At 43.4% G+C, this 23,602-nt stretch overlaps 1 protein-coding gene across 2 annotated transcripts; it reads left to right on the top strand.

Annotated features, from left to right (window-relative positions):
- Nucleotides 1–163: 163 nt before the first annotated feature.
- On the top strand, nucleotides 164–23,349 carry LOC119446685 (NFATC2-interacting protein). 2 transcript variants are annotated; one of them, XM_037711186.2, is made up of 8 exons: nucleotides 165–368; nucleotides 512–712; nucleotides 1,024–1,111; nucleotides 3,452–3,568; nucleotides 7,136–7,307; nucleotides 10,255–10,399; nucleotides 10,827–10,939; nucleotides 23,081–23,349. In XM_037711186.2, exons 1-8 carry the CDS (start codon nucleotides 365–367, stop codon nucleotides 23,243–23,245), a joined length of 1,005 nt encoding a protein of 334 aa, XP_037567114.1. In that variant the 5' UTR covers nucleotides 165–364; the 3' UTR covers nucleotides 23,246–23,349. The 2 variants fall into 2 exon arrangements, with proteins under 2 accessions (XP_049520288.1, XP_037567114.1); XM_049664331.1 differs by lacking the exon at nucleotides 10,827–10,939 and having other exon boundaries at nucleotides 164–368; nucleotides 23,081–23,215.
- Nucleotides 23,350–23,602: the final 253 nt, after the last annotated feature.

Below are 23,602 nucleotides of genomic sequence, written 5' to 3'. Positions count from 1 at the left end.
TATTAAGATTATGAGCACAAATAATGCATTTATTTAATTGTTTGTTCCTACCGCACTATTTTAATAAATTATATCGAATGCGATGATAGCGCCGTTAGCGTTCGTAGTGGCGCTAATGCACCAACTGATCCTCCGAGGAAGCCCATTGGTAGTATGTGGAGTATTCGTTCTGGGAAGCGTCTGTTACCAGCGTCTTTATTCTATGACCAGCGTCCGCGGCCAGCGTCGCGGGTCATATGTGTGCGTTGGGTTAGCGTAGCGTCTCTCGTCCATTAACTGGTGTAAATGCAAAGCCATTATTGACTGAGATACTGATATCCCTTCCTCACTATCAGCGCGATATCAAGACAACGGAACTGATACCATGCGTAAGTTATGAGCATCACAGTTTTGAATTAAGCAGTTGCGCGCGCTGTTTATGCGGTCGGTCCAGTCAACCGTGCACCGTTTCGCGCGCTTGTGGCAGACGTTTCCCGTTGTCGGTTAATTGCACCTGTGATTTTTGTTCTAGCTCGCAAGAGGAAAATGCCAAAGCAAACTGCCCCTCCGAACGAACGCGCCTTTGACTTCAAAGAAGAACAGCCGGACAAGCCGAAAGGCCACCTTCGTGACATAAAGAACGTTGTCATGGAAAAGAGAGATCTTTTTGGGTCAAATATCTTCAATAAGGATGTGCTATTGGCCATGCAAAATGAGATACAGGAGTCTGCATGTAAGTATACACCTTAGCAGTTGAGACATTACGAATGCGGCTGGAAATGTCTGAATGTGAACGCTATTACGCCATACTTTCGAGGTATATGTACGTACATACGCGCATAAGATCAGTTATTTTGCCACTTGTTTTAGTATGTCTCTGTTTCCCGCTATCGCTGTAATTTCCTGCCCAGGTCAACGTTTATTTAGCGTGTTATCTTGCAGCTGGCTTTGGATATTCAAACGGGAATTGCATGCGATTTTTAACCATGTAGTGTATTCAGTAACAGGACTTGTTTCACACAAACCCTATTTATCTGTTTCAAGGCAACCGTACCAGTGCACCCATAAGCACAACAAAGGCAAATGCTGTGTCTGAGCAGTGTCCAGATGATGATAACGACTGTATAGTTCTGTAAGTACTTCTTTTCTTATTCACCTCTAATTCGTGACACTAATTTATGCAGTGAGCAAATTTGGGCTAGTTCGCTAATTGCAGGTACACCTTGTAACAGTGCAGAGCAATGGAGCCAGAAGGCACATTTAATGTGGAGCATTTTTTTCAAAATTCCAGGCACCCTGCGGTAGGTAGGTAGGTTCCTGTCTCGCATTGTCTTAGGCATCTTCAATAAAAAAATGTTCCCTTATGCTGGAATAAAACCACAGACTCCCAGCACAACACCCAAATGCTCGAACCATTAAGCCACACACACATGCATCTGTCATGGCACAGCCAACTAGCTCCTTCAAGATGACTAGTGCATGCATCACGTTGCATAGCACAAGCACGTGTGCGTGAGCCAGTTTCCTTTAGGGCACGAACGATGGAGAGGAAGGTGCGAATAATAGCCAACCTTACCACTGTTGTTTGCATGCGTCATATCGTATAGCAAGAAGTTGAATATTTATTTATTAAAAGTAACAGCGTGCTAGTTTCTGCTAGTTTCTTCCAATCTTCCCTCGCGCCAGCTAGCACTTTGAGATATTGTGTTAGACTGCACTGCCTTTGGGATCAGTTCACATTCCCCAATCCTTTCCCCGTAGTACCTAGCTCTACGTAGACGCTATGCAACCTAGTACAGCTTTCAGGGCCACTCGTGGCAGCAAAAAAAAAAAGGTAATGTTTCTTTGCTGGAGGGCACAAAAATCGGTCGCCACGCTGTTGCCGTCATGCTAGTATTGTCACCATTGTCATTGTTTCCCTGCAGTCTTCTGATGTCCCACATTCACAATTGCTCGCCTTGCACAAACACTTTGGTGCATCTGCTAATGCTTTGTAGAACATCAAATGATACTGCATAGCAAGGTAATTTAATTGAATATTTCTTGAATAATGAAGTTATGTTATCACTATTAATAGAAAACAATCTTCACATTCTAGTATGTTCACAACATTAGCAAGTGTCTGTCTTTACACTGCACATTATGAACCATTGTTTATAAAAAGCATAAATGGTGCATTAGCAGTTAAGCAGCTTTTTCGCATGCTCAGGAATCATAGATGTTTGTGAAATGTGGCAGTTTAGCCAAGTCTAGCTCCCTCAGCGACATAGCAGGCTCCACTTCGTAACATATTGTATTTTATGCTTACTATAGCTGCTGAGATGAAATTTTGCTCTCATTTTATGCTTGATTGTGCACCGTTGGCAATTTGAAATAATTAGAAACTACCATATAGACTTGGTGTAAGGGCCGCACCCCCAACTTGGCAGCCCAATATTTGGAGAAAAAAATTTCCAACAGAGAAGCAATCGTGCTCGGTGCCCCAATGCTGCATATGAGCATCAGTGAATTTTGTATGAGTATCAGCGCTGCGTACTTACACACGCCACTACTAGATGGCAAGAGCCGGGATGTGCACAAGTTAGTTAAAAGTATATTCGTACACCCCTACATGTTTGTAAATAAGGGGGTTGCTGTGTGTAAGGTTCATTGAATTCACCCTTCACTTTATGAATCTGTTCATTGCCAGTTCTTGCATAACAACACAAAAAGAAACCTCTGACTGTCAAATAATTACTTTCGTGCCATGCATGCCCCTGTTTTCAAGAGCTTTTTTAACAGCAAAGCTGCTTAAACCAGCCGTAATTTGTGGTGCATAGCAAGAAACTACCAAGAAAGAAAAGAAAATGAACTTTCTTGCCGAGACAGGATTAGAACCTGCGCACCGCCGGTCCCAAAGCGAGCGTCGTAGCCACTAGGCTATACAGCCACGCTTGCAGAACATGCATTTATGCAAACCATTAGATTGCGTTCAAGCGTTGTTGTCTTTGTCCACAGCTGGCGCATTCGTACGCTCTTGCTCTGCGAGGTGGAGAGGTTTTGCGCGTTATGAGAGCGAGAGAGAGATGCATTCACGGAGCGGGTCTCCTGGAACGCGGTGTCGGTGTTGCAAGCTGCGCTATGCAACGCGCAGTGATGGCAGTAAGTCCGAGACGCACAAAAAGAAATTATCATCATCATGAGTAATAAGATGAAAAGTTCGCGCGCACTTCCGAAAATGCTGGGCTACGATCGCCCAACTTCGCTGTTTCAAGCGTTGCGCGGCCGAGTGCAAGGTTGAGCGTTTTTTTTTTCTTTATGCTACTGCTTAACAAAATTTGTCATAACTACCCTTTAAATGTGAGAAGCACTTGCGATGTCATAGAGTTTTACACCCATCTTTTTTGAAATGCAAAGTCTATTTAAAACATGCTTATGCACATAGTGCAGCAACCTACGTCATGCTAAACTCCTCAACTGGTCTCATTCGCAGATCCCAAGGCAGCACACCACGAAGCAGTCCAAGGAAGCGTTGCAGGCGAAGAGGAAAGTCTGCTACTGCTGATGAAACGATTGTCACACCCTCAGAAGAAACACAAGAAATGTTGAAGTAAGAATTTTTCTTTTACAGTATATATGTATATTTTTTTTTTTTCAGTTCAACTGCAAATTTTACCAAGAAAAAATTACATCTCAAATACCTTTATAGTTCTTTGTGCTAAGATAAGGTAAGGTTCATCTATCATTTTTGGGGAAAGTATGTTAAATGCAACATTCTTGCCATATATCAATATTTTAAAAGCACACACTTTGAATATAGAGTTGAATACCAAATGATTTTTTTGCATCTAGAGACGGAAAAGAAACATAAAAAGCAAAGTTGACCAATTTTTTTCCCTTTTTGTTTTTCTCCTTGATTACCTGCAGTGCTGCTTGGAAGTCTGTTTGGCTGTGAAGTTTGTAATGAGCAAAAAGTGAAAAAGGTCTGAGAGTACCCAATTGGCTTATAGTGGGCATTTGAAATGGCTGATGGACCAGATGCATAAATTGTTCTTTATGTCAGGCGCACTGCAAGAATAGTTGTAACCCTGTATACTTGGTCATATTTGAATATACAATTCTTAAATTGAATACTTTGCTTTGCAATAGAGGTATTCAATTCTTATCTGGAACATTGAATATTCTCATCTCTCCCCTTCCTATTACCTATATTAACCCTCTATTGTGACTTACTAGTGTAGAAAATGCGCCGATGAAAGCAGCAGACACCACAATTGCTTACTTGTATCTGCCATTTTTAACGTGAATTGCAGAGAAACTCTGCAGATAAACTTGTTTTCTCCTCTCATCCTTTTGCTGCTCTCTGCAGTGTCTGTTCCCTGCAGTAGCTAGTTTCATATACTGTGTGAAGTGTTGCGGAAGCTGTGTGTTTTGTGGCGTTGCTTGCTGTGCATAAAATAGTATGTGATCCATCGCCTGCTTTCTCAGGCTACTGTTTTGAACCATCAGATAGCTAGCTCAGACGTTTTTACTTGTGGAAAGCTGAAATTATTGCATGGGGGTGTCTGTAGTTCATCACCGTAGGGACATTTTCCACGGACATGCATTTCTGTCGGAAAATGGTGTCAAGCACCGAGCTTTGTTTTATGGCTGGTGATTTGAAGGGACCTGATCAGTGATAACTGTATGTCGCCACCAATGTCTAGTGCTTGGCTTCTAACGGTTCCAGTGTCATTGCTTGTAAAAAGGCAAGCCCACACAGTACTTAGTCAAATTTACAAAACATAATTTCAAAATTTCCCATTATTAATTTAGTATCACTTATATTTCCTGAAATCGTTTTATGTGCTCGACCCCTTCAACTGACCACTGCATGAGATATTTAAAATTCCTTGTACGCAGTTCACTTTGATTAAGTTTTGAAGAACAGGCTGTTATATACTCTTATCTTATGCACCATCTATAGTTGAGGCTGATACCTTCAGTTAGGTCGTTGCACTTGGCCATGTCAGCCACCCGCTTATTTGTGTTCTCTTATGTGGGTAGGCTAATCAGCTTCGCATTCTGGCCAGTTTCAAGTCTGTAATGTAATGAGGATGGTTAGCATCAGTCAGGGCAGCTGGTTGTAAAAGCTTTCGATGGGTCCATAATAATTAGGGGCTGCTATTCACTTGAACATAGAATGGTTGTAATAAATTGTAGCAGGCTTACTTGCGGCTGGAGACAGAATCTCCATTTGGCTGTGCTTTGTGTAGGAGTGCTCCATGTTGCAGCGTATAAAGGAGCTTCAACACCTCATTGCACGGGGAGAGGTCTGGGACGAAGGGAGGTCGCAGGGCCACCTCTTCATGCATACTTGGCCTGGCTAAGATCATTTTGCTGGAAAGTGACTTCACTCCCACCTCTTGACTGCTGTATGCTTTTAAATTAATGTTCTTACTGCTACTTGGAAAAAGACTGCAGACTACATACATTTCACTTTGCCATAGCTGTCCAGTACTACTGGACTAGTGTGGTCTCCCACGCAGATATGGCAGCAAAACATTACACAGGGCTTGACGCACATCCTCCTTCAACCTGGGGACACCTCGGGGACATAACTGCCTTTCAATTCAGTACTAACTGATATGTTATGAACATGAAAAACATATTTTTCTTTGACTTCTTAAGCGCGTTTGGCGGTCGATGCAATACTGGAAAACCTTGCTTTAGGGCAAGCTCAGCTTGTCCACGAAAGTATTTCCGTTTTCAAAGCAATCTGGACGAACGGTGCGCATTCACTTAATTTTTTGTCTGCTACATATAGGTGGCAGCACTTTGTCAGTGCTCAAAGATCACATTTATGAAATTGCACTCTTTGGCCGACTTTTAGCGGGACGTTTTGAAAGGAAACTAGGACTTGGTGCTAAGCCCTGTGCCAAAGTTCTGTGCACTGTTCCATGGTTCATGAAATTTTACGCACTTCATGATCGGCCTTAGCAGTGGAACAATGGGTGGAAAGCTTTTTGGTGTGAAACTTCGCTTCACAGAATAGCTGATTTTGAAGCATCGTAAAATACAGCCTTTTTCTCGTTTACAGCCATATCGTTACTAGTAGCAATGATATATATATATATATATATATATATATATATATACATATATACAGTGGAACCTTGTTGATATGATCATCACGGAAACCGGAAAATAAACCGTATCATCCAATGTATCATCCAACCAAATCGTATTATAGGGGAAAGAAAAAAAAAAGAACGTATGATCCCGAAAAACATATTACGCAGAATCGTAGCAACGAGGTTCCACTGTAATATATATATATATATATATATATATATATATATTATTATTGCTTAATGAAGAATTCAATTAGGTTTTCAAATATGAAGTTGAAGTAAATTGATTGACAATGGTTTAGAGGTACTGAGCAAAAAGGGCAGCTGGGAAATACATATACCCTAACAAAAAGAGGCAAAATAAGGTCACTTTTAGTCAGAATAATAAAGCGCTTAAGGGTTTAAGTACCACTATCAGATGGCAGAAGCAACACTTCTATGCGCGTGGGCAAAGTAACAGTAGTGGAACAGCTGCACCCTTTGCACTGAGAGCAGGCCTTTGCGCCATCCTGTGTCATAGAAGCATAAGAGCTGCCTCACTAGTAAAACTGAAACCAAAAACCTAAAGCATGCTATCATTCTTATCATAATGGAGTTGAATCGAGCGGCCATAGCCGCGGATATAGTCAATGCCATCACTCCTCCATTTGCTGTTTTCGCTCTGTTGTTGCATTTCACAGTGGTGGAGATTCCAATATTCTGCCGCTGTACCATCTTATTGTTTCACAGGTTGGCAGGTATGCAAAGCACGCTTCACGGGTGCTTTTCGTCGCCTGTGATGACACAATATAGATCAAATTAGTGTAGATTTTCTCGAAAGCTGGCAGCAGAAATGACTAAACCGTTTCCACACAGTTACGTGTACATCTGGCATCACCTCTAAGACGAATATGTTACACAATCACTACAGTATTTATTTTTAGAAGGGTTGAAGGCATTGTGCAATATAACGTGGAAGGGGTCTCTGGAGGATATAGTGCACCCAATATTTCCATGCACAATACGAAGGCACCTCATGCCTGTGCAGTACACTTCACTGTGCTGTGCACATTTGCTTATTGCAGGAAACTCGAGATGCTGGAGAGCATCGGTTGCGAGGAGTTTCTGTCCGACGACTCATCCGACAGCGTGGTGTGTTTGGACAAATGTCCTTCCCTGCCGGTAGACGAAGAAGACGACGACCTGGTCTTCATGGTACAGTGCCAGTCCAGGATGTTGAGATACTCCATAGCACCTGTAAGCTGCCTTCATTGAGCAATTTGTGTACTCAATCTCGATGTAACTCTGCCAACTAGTAATACTGTAGGACCTTGTTCTGCTGATCTGTGACTCCTGGGTGACAGTTTAGCTGATAATCTTGTGCTAAAGCATTCTTGTGGTTTTAGTTGTAGTTTTCTGGACAGCATAGCCCTAGAACAGTCTTTAATTACACCATTTGTGAGTGCTGTGCAACTGTAAAATCTACAAAGGAATGGTATGTGTGCCGTTATCACAAAAGATACCTTCTAGGCACAGTTTAAACATATTTAAGAAGAAATAGGGGACTTCCATGAGGTTATGGAGTGTTGAAATATATGTTAAAGAGAATGCTTCATACACATAAATCAGGGGTGAGACTCCTGTGCCAATTGCGTCATTTTGATACAAATGCAGATAACTGCGCCAAACGGAAAATTGACCGAAATTGCGCCACGCTATGCCAGAACGGCTTCGGCATGTACGTGTGCTCCGGTAGTGGCTGCAAACAGCGAGCGGATTCGGTCTCTGAAAAAGAGTGCTGTTGTTCACACTCCGCAGACCGCGTGGCGGCGCCTCCCGCAGTTTCTCGTGATTTTCGCTCTTATAACACTGAACTTTTCGGCGCTTCCGGCAAGTGGCTGGCACGTGCGCGGCCACTCTCGGCTGTTGTCACTGCTGTCGGAACGGCCAGGGTGGCTGTATTTAGAGTATTCTAGAATACGGTTGAGTGGACCGAGCGGCGCTAATTGAGGGAAAAATAACAAAATGCGGGCTCAGGGCACTACGAGCGAACTAGATATTAGGGAGGCGCACGCTGCAGCGGGTTCAGCGGGCGGGTGTATCTGTCCCCAGGGCAGGTATACCGTAAAAATATTCCTATCTGTTTTTATGCCCACATGGGCTAGGCCTGAGCCATTTGACATATCGTGAAGGGCTAAAGGCAGATTTGGAATAAAAAGTCACAGTTTTGGCCTGAAAGGCGAAGCATCAATTGCGATAGCAAAGTAGTAGACAGCCATACGAAGTAAGGATAATAGTTTTATCGGCCGTATAAACTTGTAAACATTCGCTTACTAAATTAACAAGCATGCATGGTGTCACGCGCGCACAGGTAAACATGAACACGTCTCACTCGTTGACCTGGGGGTAAAACTGAAACTGGGTAGTGCAAGGGTGAGCACCAGACCCTTGCACGCTTTCACTCGCACATACAGCATACGGCATGCGGTGACGATGTTATCGCCCCTGGACTTTATATGGAACATCACGGCGACGACTGCTGAAATGCGCCTGGAGTGTCCATATAATTGCTATCGTAATAAAGACACATTGGAATAGTTTTACATTATACCGGTCCAGGGTTGATTGCCGCTCTCTGGGTCTGCGGTGACATATGGTAACCCAGAAATTATGTAAGCGCGTCGATTGGACCGCATAATTTGAGAACAATTTCCGCTATCATCATGAGCGTCGGCGCGGGAATATATAGTTCGACTGTAGTACCACCAATGTTTTCGGCTTTACAGGAAAACATACGCCGTGACGCCACTCGACACATTCTTCCATATTCTAGTGCGCTATAGCTACATAGCGTGCTTCTACTACGCGCTTTGTGTTGGTTTATTCTCTGTTTTATCTGGATTTTGAAGCGTGCTGCCACATTCCATTATTCCGCCAAAATTCAGATTGGCCTGCTACAAACTGCTCCAAAATGCAATTTTACTTGCTCCAAAAATTGCTCCAAAATGACTTTGGGCAGTCCCACCCCTGATAAATGTATGAGACTTCCATTTGATGCTGAACTCAATTGTACACGGTGGAGCTTCCTGCATGATTTGTCATCGTGTTTTACTTGTCAGCTTACACCAGATCCTGCCCAACCCTTTGATGTAATGATGAACTGATGTCATAAATTCAGTGTGACATCACTGCCTTTTCTATTGTTTGTTTGTTTCACGTCCTTCCTGGTGTACCAAATTTCTGCTCAGGTCAAGACAACAACCCATTTGAAGTTTCACAAATGTGACCTACAAATCCAGCTACACTCAATAGTTCACTTAGTGACACTTTAAGAACAGCCTTAAAAAGCTTATCTTGATAGCGCCAGGGAAACAGCAGTATTACTAATGTAGCTGCTTTATTGGACATGGTACACTTTGAGCAGCTCACGTGCAGTTGTGATTACGCATGCAAACCAGTATTCATCAGTGCACTGGTGAATGGGCACCTTTATTGTTGGTGGTAGTTGATATTCACCAGTGCAGTCATTTAATACATTTGTCAGGTTTATCTGTGTATTTTTTTACATGTGAGTGGGATTTCACATGGCACATTCAAATTGGGAACTATAGTAAGTTTTCTTTATACCCTTGCTTTTTGCCTTTCTTACTAGAAGTGTCTGGGCATAGTTAAGTTTCAAGTAGGGCTGCAGCAGTTAATCGAGTGTAGTGTTGAAATTGCTTACAGTTGGCAGCAAGTGTAAATTTACAGGCACTGCTGTTAACTTCTTTTACACATTATTTTACTTTTTCATTTGTACAATGTTATTTTCTCCTTAAGTGCCTGAAAAAACTATATAAGGTGGGCGGCATGAAGACATTGAACATCAGCTAATTATTGAAAAGTTAAAGAAAATATAATAGGAAATACAGTAACAAAAGTATAAGTTTAAACAATGGCCAATGAAAGTATATCTACTGTCAGAATAAATATGGAGGGTAGGCATTAGGTAATGGAAAACAGTAGAAAAAAATGAACTTACCATATTCATTGGAGCTTACTTATATCCATCTCATTAAGACTGGACCATAAAAAAAAATTAATTAGTATTTATAGTTGCCTTTTTGTTATGAGTAAGAGGGAGGGAGGGGAATGTACCATGTTATGGGTTGTGGTCTTGTGTGACCAGTGTAAAGCAGTATTTGGTGTCCATTGTTCCAAACAGCATACACCCTTTGCTGAGATCTTGGAGAAGCTGGCTCAAGAGTACAGTGTGGGAATATCTCAAGTGATGCTCCTTGCAAAGGAGCAACCTGTGCAGCCCGAGGACACACCACAGAGCCTCGCTTTGTCAGCAGTGGATATCCTAGGTTAGTTCCAACGTTGTAGCTGTTCTTCCTTCTTTCTTAATTACTGCTTGTGCTCTAGCAAGTAGCTTTAGAGTGGAAGCTGTGATGCTGCTTGGTAAAGATTTATTATGATTGGCATCATAATATTACCAGGGGGCGTTGGCTTGAAAGCCTAAGGAAAGTGCCACACTATCAGTTCCCACCTTGCACACACAATCCCAGAGAAAGAGGAGCGATAGAGGATTGTGCAGGCTGGATTTTAAGTGGTCCAGTCCTTCGTATATTTTTAAACATAAAGGTGCTTTTCTGAGACAGGTTTTATACGAGGGAGTGGGATTGCTTGCAGCACTTTGCAGCTCTAAAGTTGTGGCTGTGTTTGTTTGAAGAGCTGCCATCTAAAAAAAAAAAAAGCAATATGTTGAAGTACTGTCACTCTGGATGTCTGCAGAATGCATCGTCAGGAAGTATGGGGGGGAGCCTTCAAGCAAAGCAAAGAAGATGATCACATTGAAGTTCCAGTGCGCCAACAAACGCAGCACAGAAAACATTCAAACAGCTCTGGTAAGTGCTTGTGACTAATACACAGAGTATAATACACACGTATTATACTCTGCAAGTGTTACGCCTATGTAAGAAAATGTACGCGGCTGCAAGAAATCTTCGTTTAGACATCGCTTACTCATCCAAGTTTCCTTGCAAATTTGACGAATGATTTAATCTGATAATATGTATTAAAATCTGTGGTTGCTCAATGATTTTCATAACGCACCAGGTACCCAATGCATAAATGTAACATAGTTATTTTCTTTGTATAATTGCCATCCTAAGAATGCACCTGATGTTATATTTAGAGCATGGTTTCGAATATAACATGAGACAGTGAAACTTAACCACTAGGTGTCTATGCTGTGCAGTAAGGCCAACCTCTATACGAACATCATCATCATCATTTATATTCCCTTAAGGACCCCTGTCGGGGTATTACATAAGGGGAGTGGGGGGGGGGGGGGGTTACAGAAGGTAGGAATAGGAATAAAGACATGGCTACAATTTCCTACAGCCTGTTGATTTCGTTTAAGTACGCAACTAAAAAAGAAAAAGAAAACAACGAAAAAAATAAAAACTTGGCGGCTCACTGAATACAATGCGAAATCAAATCAACATAAAAATCCCAATATGAAACGGCAATTGTAAAAGAAGGAAAACACAGTACGGTCATTATAAGGTTAGAGTTTGAGGTAATCAGTAAGCAGCTGTTTAAGGATAATGGGGTTACGCTCGCTGACAACTCTATCCGGTAATTTGTTCCACTCTGCGATGGTGCTAAGCTGTTGAGGTGTGCTAGTGGGTCAGATGATCAAGTGTAAGGTGCCACAATAGAGGGAGGGCGTTAAGGCACAGAGTGTGATGCGTGGTCTTATTATCCTAGTTTGTGCATATGCACACTCCATCACATGTGAAAAGATAACATTTGGTAGATATCTCTGGCTGATTGTGAATGAAGTTATGCTAAAACACACAACTCTAATCCCATGGCTAAGGTTTTATAAGGTTCGATTGTGTTATACCATATTTACTTGTGTAATATATGCACCCCCAACTTTGCCTTTTAAAATTAGAATTTTTTTCCCCCTTCGTAATAATTGCATGTCCGACTTTGGTCGCGTGCAGTATCGTAAACAAATTGCTGTGCTGTAGTTTCCTGGTTCACTCACTCTGGCTGGTGATGGTAGTTCATGCCACCAGGAGTTATCTCACGGTGCCAGTGCGACAGCCCATCAAAGCGATGCATAGACAGTTGCGCAGCTATTAGCGAGTGAACCATAAGCCATATGTTAGCCCTATTTTAAAGTGAGGCTTTCTTTGCCTACCTCTCCGCGATTTGCGGTGGTTGCAGTGGTCACCGTTGGCTGTCTTGCCAAGTATACGTCACTATCAGGGACATGATCACTCTTGTGAGGTTTTGCTCGACTTCGCACCAGATGTGTCTGCATACATGGCTGACGGCATTTCTTCCACTGTGCCAAGCTCGCTATCTTTGCACAATGTCAGGAGCACTTTTAGATGTCTCCTTCAACGCATTCGGTTCCAAGTCTTGCAAACTTGTAAAGGTGGTAGTATCGCTGAAAGTGATCACTCGAGAATATTGCCCCTGAATAAAACTTGCCTTTGCTCAGCAGGGCATGCCACTGTGGCAGATTGTTGTTACGGGACACTTTCGTCTGCCCGCCACACATTTCCTCTTTTGATGTGCCGTTTTGCCTTGCTGGCTCATCAAAGCTTAACTTATACCTATTCAGAAGCGTAGACTGTTGGACCAGTAGGTGCATCATGTAGTGTCGTTGAGCGGAATTACGGGAGGGAAGAGACAAAGTGAACAGGACAGACGTTCTTTCACCTATTCCTATTCCAACACATATTCCTACAGTGTGGGAGCATGCTTTAAATTTTTTTTTTTTTTTTTTTTGCTTCAAAAGGCAATCGTTTCCTGGCAGGGCAGCATTGTCTGTTGCATGCTTTTCTGCCTGTCTTGGATTTTTCTGTGGGCGACGGGCCACAATTCCAGTTATACAGTCAGTCAAAGGCTGTGGAGTATGGGGTGGAGCATGAGAATCGCGGCCAGAAGGCGTTTCGATGTTGATGAAGTCTGCCTGCGCTACTGGTGGAAGCAGCATCATAAGCTGTTTGCTATGAATTGGACATGTTATGCTTTCCAAAAGCTAAACACTGGAAAGCTGTCACTGTTTGCAAATAGTACTAGGGGATGTGTATACCACCACTTGCTAAATTTTTTAATCATTACTGTCTTGCTTTTCAACTTCTGCTCTTTTGAAAAAGTTCCCATAAAATTTATCCTGCATATTAAATGTACCCCCATCATTTCACAACTTTTTAAAGTATGCTCATTATATGAGTAAATACAGTAGTCATACTACAATTCTTATCCTACAATTTGTGAAAAATATTCTTTTGTGTTAGAATTTTCAGAAGATAGACTTTTTATCAGACTTGCGGTTTCCCTGAAGTTGTGCATTTAACGCCTAAAAAGATCATAATGAAAAAACTCTGCGATGTGCATTTCTCCTCTACGTCACTGGTGCAAAATTTTCTATAGACACATGTCATGTCACTAATCTGTGCAGTTGAACTGAGAGCTGGTTTTCATTTATCAAGGTTGAACAGTGCATCAGATAGGTAAAGAGCAAAAGATTGCCCAAGACAAGTGCCATGTTATACTCATTGCTTATCCTGTGTAAGCCTTTGTCTGTTGCATTGTTTAACCACATACACCTCTATGGCAATGTTATCATTTAGTTTTTGTCCCATCCAGTAACGGTGTACACATTTCTGTAAGCAATTTCTTTTACTAGTTTAGTCCAGTAGTGGCAAGAAAGAAAACAATGGGGACGAATTACACCAAATGATTGAGGATCTTACCGAGAAAGTGTAAGAGTGGGGTTGAAGACTAATATGCAGAAGACAAAGATAATGTTCAATAGCCTGGCAAGGGAACCAGAATTCAGGATCGCCAGTCAACCTCTATAGTGTGTAGAGAAGTATGTTTATCTAGGTCAATTATTCACGGAGGACCCTGATCATGAGAAGGAAATTTACAGAAGAAAATACTGCATCCTGCATTTGTGTACTTCAAATCCAGCGCTAATGCAGCTCCACTAGCGTGAAATCTGGGGAAGTGCGAAGCAGTGATGCGTCGGTGTTTTCCTTGTGTTTATCTTGTTTTATCTTGTGTTTAGCAATCCATCATCCGTTTTACACCTGTGCTAAGGCACAACTGGTGGGAAACCGTGCACATGGAGCCAAAGCCTTTGCTGATGATAGTTTGAAGCGATCTTGACGAATATCTGTTAATAAGTGCACTTTAATGCTTCATTATTCCTGTTTTTTTAATTATTCTGAATCCTGTTAGTTTATTTTGAACCGGTTTTGATCAATTCTGCACTTATTTTGATCCTGTTTTGAGCGCTTGTTTTTGAGCGTGATCACGACTGATCACACGTGATGGACGCCGACCACAGCCCGGTCCCCTAAAGTGCTTCGCGCTTAAAACATTGAGCTGCGAGTCATTTGAACCTCTGCTTACCCAATGCGACTCCAGCTCACTTGGGACGGCAGAGTAGTGCTGCACATGACCACTTTACAAAAGGCACAACCGTGTTTGACGGGATGTTTCATGCGTCATCTTCTGTCAGCAATAGTGAAGGAAAAATTGGCTGCGGCTTAGCTCAGCTAACCCTGGATATGCAAACCGAAAGCTTGGTTTAGCCTGGTTAAGTCTTGGTTTCACTTGGTTAGCCTTTGATTTAGCTGTAATTATTATACTTAGGCATACACTCATCGATATAAGCCAGGTATAAATTATAAGCCGACAAGTCCAAGCGTTTTGCGAGCTGAACGGCTAGCTCTTCCTCAGTCTCCGACGCTAGCTTCGCGCGCCTGGCATTCCGGACCCTCGCCAGTGAAGCAGTTCGCCGGGCCAAAGACTCATAACAGACGCTTGCAGCGCGGTCAGGCGCTGGTAAGACGCCGCGGGGTGGTCAGACCATAGAGAAAGAAACGCTGCCAGCTGCGGCAGTTGCTAGGCAACGGCTAAGCTCGCGGTGCTGTCACCGGCCACAGCGAAATGGCGAGAATGCGGCCAGTGTAGCTTTCGCTACAATAAGTCTTTCCTTTCTGGTAATGCCTGCAGCTAAAAAGCCGAGGACACCTAAGCACCTCTTTTGAGTTGTGAATGCGAAAGCATTAATGACCAATTTAACGCCATTGAGTGGTCCTTCGAGATATGAACGCCTCGCGGGCAAGCAAGCACGTTGTAACGCTTGGCCAACGCCTCTTAGTTATCACAGGGCTGGTGCACTCCGATTCGCGGTGTCATGCTGCCTTGCTCGACTGCCTAAAATATAATGGATACTTTCCTGAGTAAGCCGCAGTGATTTTGACGTCACTGCTTTCGCCACGCTGGGCTTGGCAATGGAAATTTCGGTCCAACTAGCATGATGTCATAAAGCAGAGTGCACAGGCCTGCTATTTGGGAAGCACTGGTTTAGCCCAGTGGGTAAGAATCTTGGCTTCTGAGCGTGGTGTTGTAGGTTCGAGACTCACTATTGCCAACGTTTTTCTTTTCGAAGTTATTCTGTTTTTTATACATTAATTCCTTTATAGGGATTACCGAGGCGAAGTTAGAACACAGGCGAGAGCTCACGCGAACAAGGAATGAGCGGATAACACAGGCTTCCGAGAGCGAGGGTGATGTGGTGTCGTGGCGATGCCCTCTCCCCTCACGCCACACTTGGTGCTGCAGCAGGTGGTCCCTTTCATCTGCTCTGCTCCGTCGAGGCGCACACGTGACGTGGTGTCGCAGCCAGTGGGAATTTAGGTGCTGTTTCGCTACTACATACGCTGGCTTTGTCGGTCAATAGGCCATTTGATGCTCTCGTATCAATAATTGACTTGTGCTTGTGGTTTGGAACAGTGATTCAAGATCATTTTATTAAACAACTCAACGTGGCTGATTGTAAACAATGACGAAATTCATTTTCTTCGCAATTACAAGAACTCACTAGAAAATGCACAAGGATCATCCTACCACCTTGACCTCCTTTCAATAGAGTCGACAGCACTTTGGAATAAAATTATGTAACCTTGATGCATTTATTGTCAGTGCATCATAATTTGTAACTGTTTGTGGAGGTCTGAACTAGGTGATTTAACCAAGAACAAAGCAGATTGCCCATCATTTTACTGCAGCTGTGCTATTGTGTGCTATACATTGTGTTGTGGTGGTAGCTAGAAGGGCTTACCGTCTGATATTGCCTGCAATATTCTCAGTTTTCTACTTAGTCGGCAATGCTGTGGAAGCTACCCATGTAGCGCGGTTGTCTCAGCGTTTTGCAATGCAGCTGTTTTCGATCTGTGATACTTTCTGCGGAATAACTACATCATATATATTACAACTACAACTTGTGGACATACGGTTGCATCAAATCGCATATTATTTATGCATCTTTCTGTTTACAGTCTGCAACATACTTTTCTCAGTGCAAGCAGTGCGCTGTGGCTGTTGGTTGCAGGAACACGTCACCAGAATAGGTTTGAACATGCGACGCCTGCCAAGTAATAATTACATCATATTTTGCGACACTAGAGTACAAGATTTAATGCTCCTTGAATTTACATTATGCATTTTTTTTCTGACGCACTCTTCTTTTTGAGAAGTCTGATGATTGTACAGTCGATTTCTGTTAAATCGATGCTGACAGGACTGACGAAAGAGGTCCAATTATCCGGTGCTTTGAATTAAAAAAAAGGTAGATAAAGGCGTTAAAACGTGCGGTTGATTCGCTTAACAGTATTTGCTTTTAAAGTTAGCTTCTCCGCATCACAGATGTGTTATGTGGTGAAGCATACCAATTAAGGAAAGGGGCCACTGTTACGGGACATAGCAAGTGTTCCTTAATTTTTACATGCACATGCGCCATGTCCAATTGCCTAATAAGCTTACCGGCAGGCATTCAGAGTTTTGGAAAGACCCCCACTGCACTCATCGCTCGTAACGCCCGAACTTCATGGGTTGACGAGCTTCTCGAAATTCGCTCGGCGATTAAAGAAGACCTCGGGTGCACTGCAGCTGAATCAGTGTATGGCACCTCCCTTCGCCCTGTCACCGCCTGCCTGACTGTCACCCCTGACTGCCTGTCACCCTGCCTGCCTGTCACCCCGCCTGTCACCGCCTGACTACATCGAGCGGCTTCGGCACCTGTGTCGTGTGGGCGTTGGTCGCAGACGAACGCCCACACGACAACCGTCCAACTACGATGTCGTCGTAAGCAGAGACCTTGCTTCATCATGTCACGTCTTTGTGCGATGCGAAGACATCCAGCCATCTCTTGCGGCAGGGGCTGGACTCCTTCAGGTGTGACGAGGTGGCCGAGAAATTCGATACTGTTGACGCCGAAAACACACTTTGCTGTGTTAATGGTCAAGCCGTGTTCCTGGAGTCGTGTAAAAAGCAATCGCAGATGAACGGCATGCTGTTCAGGTGATGAGCTAGCCACAAGTAAGTCATCGAGGTAGGCGACTGCTTCCATGTCAATGGCGAGGAAATGGTTCTCGTTGCTCACCGTTGACTGCGGTCGCTGTTGAGTACCGTTGTTTGCCGACCCAGCACTTGCGTATGTCCAGGTCACCAAGCTATAGTGGTCGCGATATACGTCGCCTATAGACAGCCGTGTGTATACGAGCGGCGGAATGCACGTCAGCACGCAACGAATGCAGAGGTGCAATCTGTCTTTATTTCGCGTGTCTTGCGCAACACGTGCTGGTGCTGCAATCAGGAGCACGCTTAGGGCGTGCCGCTACACATACCCTCGACTTTTGGAGCTTTTTCATCTAATCACCTTCCTTTTCTCTAGCTTTCCCAAAACACAGATCGTACTTCTTTGCTTTTCAGTGAACAGCGCCTTTGCACGTGCATAATTAACGAACGTGTACTAGGCCTTGTTAATGGTCTCCTATACGAGGCATGCATGGCGGGGAAAACACTCAAATGGCCACAGCAACATCGGAAACAGCTCTGGACTGCCAGTATGCTTATTAGGCATCTAGGTGCTCGTACTGTGTCCAGAGATGGCGCGTGCGCACCTGTATAATTAAGAAACTTGTACTATGTCCTGTGACAGTGACCCCTTTCCATTCTTGATATGCTTCACCACATAACACGGCTGTATTGCGGCGAAGCTGACAAGTGAAGTTCGAGTTATCCGGCAAAGGCCAATTTTGAGATTGAAATAATGGAAGTTTGGACCCATAGTATTGTATGGGTGCTGGCTGAGACCTTCGGTCGGGATCGAATTAACAGAACTCTGCTGTAGTGGTTCAGTCACGATTCATGCAGAACGGTTGTCTCAAAATTAAAGGATGCAGAAGGCCAAAATACGAGGGTGAAACAAACCTTGTTCGTACTATGTGGCGATGTGCAACTCTCGCGCGCCCTCTGATGTTTATTTTCCCTGAATGGCTCCCATCTCCTGTAATCCGGCTTCGCTGCGTGGCTTTACGGCGGCAGCGGTCGGTGTGGTTGTGGCATATTGCGAGAGATTGCGCGGGTGTTGCGCTGCTAACGCCACCTAATGGCGGGGTGGGGTTACTTGGGGGCAAAAGGGCTCTTTGTCTGCGGCTCTTTGGCATGGGGTCGGCGAGCAGTGCGGACCTTTCCCGCGCGTGCGCCGATGCACTCTGCGAGACTGTCTCGCAAGGCGTCGGGAGTGGGGCACCGGGATAGACGAACACGATTGTTCGAACACGTGGCGTGACCGTACGCGCGAACGACTAGGCGTTGGTTTCGCTCTCTATCTAGTCGTGGTGAGTCTGTCCTCCTTAATTTGTCGCGCATCCATCGGCGTAGTAATTCAGCTAGCAGGTATTAGTTTATGAAAGGTGCAATAAATGCCCTTTTGATTGTTTGCACTATGTTGTTCCTTTGTTCCAAGAGCACGTGTGAGACCGAACAACTAATACACTGAAAAGTAGTGAAATTTGCTTTATAGCTACAATTTCTTGCTGCTAAGCAGCTGCTGGTTTGGATACACATTTAAGCTCTTATACCCTCTTTACACGGTCACCCTGAACGACCATCGAAATCAACGACAGTTGAACTTTCAAACTGGCATTGAAGTGAATGACTGTTAACTGCGCTTACACGGACTTTTGGGTTAAATTTTGCTATCACGTGAGCGCGCTGAATCGAGAGTAATTTGCGATAAATTATTGCATATTTCCTCGCTACTTTTGCATGGTTATCTTTAAAATCTGTTTGATTTATTATTGCGCTGCAACATTTCTCTTTCTTAGACTGCAAAACATACCTAATGGAAAAAATTTCAACGTGAATCTAGACGATCCAGTCGGAGCCGTTAGATTTTTTAGTTGGCGAGACACGTGTAGCAACATGTCCGTCATGGACCTTGTCCACACGAAACGCTTCGCAGCATCGGCAGCTGCGGGTAGCACGTTTTCATCCACGGAGGCTGCCATCTTCCCGTCTCCGTTCAGGGACTGTCAACTGAGACCCTCGACCTCCGTTGAGGCCGATAGTTGAGATGTCAATGACAGTTGGAGTTGCCGTGTAAATTCGGTAAGGTGCCATTGACATCAACTGCCATTAGCTCAATGGCAGTTGAGAGTGCCCGTGTAAAGAGGGTATTAAAGTCACTATCTTAAGTTTACTTTCACAAAGGTGTGCTTAGGTCCTTGAAACCCTTGAAATTGAAAAGTATGTTTTCAAGGTCCTTGAAAGTCCTGTAATTCTTTTTTCCCCTTGAAAACCCTTGAATTTCTTGAGTAATGCAGTCCAAGACCAATTTTGTGACCAGCTTTTTATGATGGATCAACGTGGATCCATCAAACTTGCCATTTATATTTTAGAAACAATGGTACAATAAAAAAGGGGGGAGGGGGGGGGAATGAGACATTGCACACACCTGCGTGCCACACACCTTCACCATACTCACCTTTGACTCGCGCGGCACGCCTTCGTCACATTCACACCCTATCGCGCTCACTCCCGTCTCCATTCCACCCCTTCGTCGTCGGCGGCGGCACTGTTGGACTTGTATTTCGGAAGAGTGGAAGGGATACAGGAGAAAGGCGCGCGAGGCTGGCGATGCGGCGAAATTCTGCTGCATTGGGTGCATGGCACAAAAGCGGGTGCGGCGGCTCGCTCTTGCTTATTCAAGCGACCCTTGCGCCTTGTCTTTGAAGTTAATCTGTGGTGGGTACAAATTCATCTCACTACGGGCGACGCTATCAGCCGCGGTGGCGGAGTGGATGCGAAAGCTTCGTTTTATACCATCGATGTAAAGGCATCGGCACGGCATGAAAGCGATATTTGGTCGCAGACTCTCAAATAAAAAAAACTTTTTTCCTCATGAAAGTTTCTTTTTCAGGTTGTCCGATAATGCGAAAAGCTTTACGGCCCCTTCCATGCAAGAAAAATATCTCAGCAACTCTACTTATTCGCATAAAATGTCCAATTTCAATATGACGAAGTGCCAATTTTACGAACTTCATTATGTCGAAGTCTAGCTATAGTGTCTTGGAAACATTGTTATAGTAAAAATTGCTAGATGGGATGCTGCTCTGCACCCTTGAAAAAGCTTTGGCAGGGCCTTGAAAGTACTTAAATATCCTTGAATTTCTGTTTGCGAGACCTGTACGAACCCTGCATTGCAATGATGTAAATCGCTTTGTAGCAGTGTTTGCCTTCAACCAAAGATGCTCATCATGTTAAAGTGAAATGGCTAGAACCTGCTTTCTGCCAGGCATTTCTAGAGCCTATGGCTTTAAAATGGAGCCATATGATGGCTTTGGTATGAACCAGCTAGCAAAACAATAAAATGGTGGCAGAGCTTGGTTGCTTGATCTGGCTCCACGATGGCAGCGTTGATTTAATCAAGCCTGTCATTGGTGTCTGTGGGCAAACCACCACATTGCGATCGTTTAGTCACACTTTCAAAATAAAATGTGTGGGATTGTTTCCTGATAGACAGTGTGCATGACATAGCCCCCATGCAGAGTTTGCTGCTATGAATGTTCAAAAGTTGTCCCCGACCACAGTTTTCAAGGGCTCTTGAATCTTTCTTTTCAAAATCAAGGGTTTTTAAAATTTCAAGGAGGTGTACAAATTTTGGGCTCAGCGAGGCACAGAATACATGGGCTTAGTTCACTGAGGGACCAGCTGTTCACGCTTTGTAGGTGGCCCAGACTTGCCTATGAGGTTTTTTTTATTTATTTATTTTATTACCCACAGCGCCTTAACAGGCATTACAGTGGGGGAGGGTATACATAAAAGATAAAAAAAAATACATACAGTGTCAGTCACACAACTAATAAAAATAACCACTAATCACAATCAGTCACAAAAATACAGATGTCATTGAAACAAACTTGAGTGCGGTTATGCTAACATAGAAAAGAAAACATCATTAGACATAAGAGGCAATGTTTGACGGCAATTGGTTCCATTCGCGGATTGTTCTAGGAAAAAAAGACAATCGAAATAAATCAGTCTTGCATGCGATTTCCCGTACCTTGAACATATGATCAACTCTGTCTGAGACATAGTGAGGTGCAAGCAAATATTTTGTATTTTCAATCCCGACACAACCATGGTAAACAGCATGAAAGAATTTCAATCGCATCTTACGTCGACGATTATCTAAATGCTCCCAATTCAGTGTTTCCTTTATACTTTCCGCCCCAATAGTCCTGCAGTAATTTCCTGACACAAACCGAGCAGCCAAGTTTTGAATGCTTTCCAATTTATCAATATCTCGCTTTGCTGGGGGATCCCAGACTGTGCAGGCATATTCAAGCAGTGGTCTAACATTGGTTTTGTACAATAATTCTTTAGTAGGTACGGGAGAAGTTTTGGCGTTGCGACGCAAAAAGCCCAACACTTTCCCAGCTTTGGCTGCAACGTAATCAACGTGTCTCTGCCACCTTAGAAAAGATGTAAAATAAACACCTAGGTATTTGTAATCTGATACTTGTTTTAAAGGTACGCTGTTCAGATTATAACTGCTCGTGTGTGGATATTTTTTTCTGGTAAATGTCATGTACACAGTTTTTTTTGCATTTAACTTCATATGCCACTTTGTACACCACTCGTTGATTTTCTCTAGATCTTGTTGGAGAACAGCAACATCATCAATGCATTTTACTTCCCTGTATAGCACGCAGTCATCGGCAAATAAATGCATCTGAGACTGGATACCATCAGTTATATCATTTATATATAATAGAAATAACAGTGGTCCCAGCACAGATCCTTGGGGTACACCGGACGTGACACTCCCGATCTGAGATTGAGCCCCGTTAACAATGACAAACTGCTTTCGTGATGCGAGATATGATCTTATCCAAGATATAACCTGCGGATGTATATTATAAGCTCCAAGTTTTTCAATTAAGGAAGCATGAGGTACAGTGTCAAATGCCTTCTGGAAGTCCAAGAAAGCACAGTCTACTGAGAGTCGATGATCGAGGGATTCTGCTATGTCGTGTGTAAATTCTGTTAATTGTGTAACGCAGGAAAGGCCTTTCCGAAACCAGTGCTGAGCTGGATTAAACAATTAATGTTTATTAATATGCGCTACAACTGTAGTATACAAAATATGCTCTAAAATCTTGCAAGAAACACATGTCAAGGACACTGGCCGGTAATTCGCTACTTCACTGCGTGCGCCTGACTTATAGATCGGCACAACGCTCCCAACTTTCCACTCGACCGGAAGACAGGACTGTTCTAGAGATTTGTCATAAATTATCTTTAAATATGGCGCGACTGATGTTGCACAGAGTTGGAAAAGTCTGTTTGGCAAGCCGTCGGGGCCACAAGCCTTTGACGCATTTAATTCCAGCAACAACACCTCAATACCACGCGCGGAAAAGTTAATGTGATCCATCTCGCCTATTTCGCTTCGAGGGTCCTGTGTCTTCCCATCAATTCTGACCACTAGAAGCCACAGCTCCCCGAAGGTTACAGTGTTTTGACAAGTAGTGCTTTTCTGCACTTTAGATATTGGTGATTGGAGTTCTGTTGCGAGTATTGTGCCATGTCTACCATCAACATTCTCTCTCAAGTGCAGGCACTTTTATCAACTATGATGATTTTGTCTTCTGCAGGATGAGCCTTTGCAAGTAGGAGCCAGAGTGTTTGCACAGAAACTTGGGCTTCCTTTCTCCAAGCTTGTGTACAAGTTTGATGGTGAAAAAGTAGATTTGAGAAGCACGCCAGAGGATCTGGGCATCGAAGACGGCGATTGTGTTGATGTTTCTGTTCGGTCTTGAAGCCAAATGTACAAAGCTAATCAAGTTCACTGAAATTTTTTATCATAGTATCTACAATCTTTTGGGTAGGGAATAATGGTCGTGGCCTTGAATGACTTTTTTTTAATTTTAAGATCAACAAAAATGCTACAATGCCTCCACTCTGCACTGACCAATTTGAGTACTGTACTTGAAAAACATGTTTACACTCACACTTTCAAAGGTGTATTTCAAGATGTTTTAGATGCGCGATAAGATTGTTAGATTTTATAAAAAACAAGAATGCAGCAATAGTTGGTAACCTGGGCCTTACTTAGCCTGCAGTGCTATTTTTTTCCCCTCTTGTTTGTTTTGTCATTATTTTGTTGCTGCATGAAA

Source organism: Dermacentor silvarum, chromosome 3 (assembly GCF_013339745.2).
Source record: "Dermacentor silvarum isolate Dsil-2018 chromosome 3, BIME_Dsil_1.4, whole genome shotgun sequence".
Taxonomy (NCBI): Eukaryota; Metazoa; Arthropoda; class Arachnida; order Ixodida; family Ixodidae; genus Dermacentor; species Dermacentor silvarum.
This window is presented reverse-complemented; position numbering and strand designations above follow the sequence as displayed.

Excerpts from the sequence above, each read along its gene's own strand:
- LOC119446685 (XM_037711186.2), top strand. Across the intron at positions 7,308-10,254 it reads TGAGATACTCCATAGCACCT|CATACACCCTTTGCTGAGAT; the intron begins GTAAGCTGCCTT and ends TGTTCCAAACAG. Across the intron at positions 10,400-10,826 it reads GTCAGCAGTGGATATCCTAG|AATGCATCGTCAGGAAGTAT; the intron begins GTTAGTTCCAAC and ends GGATGTCTGCAG.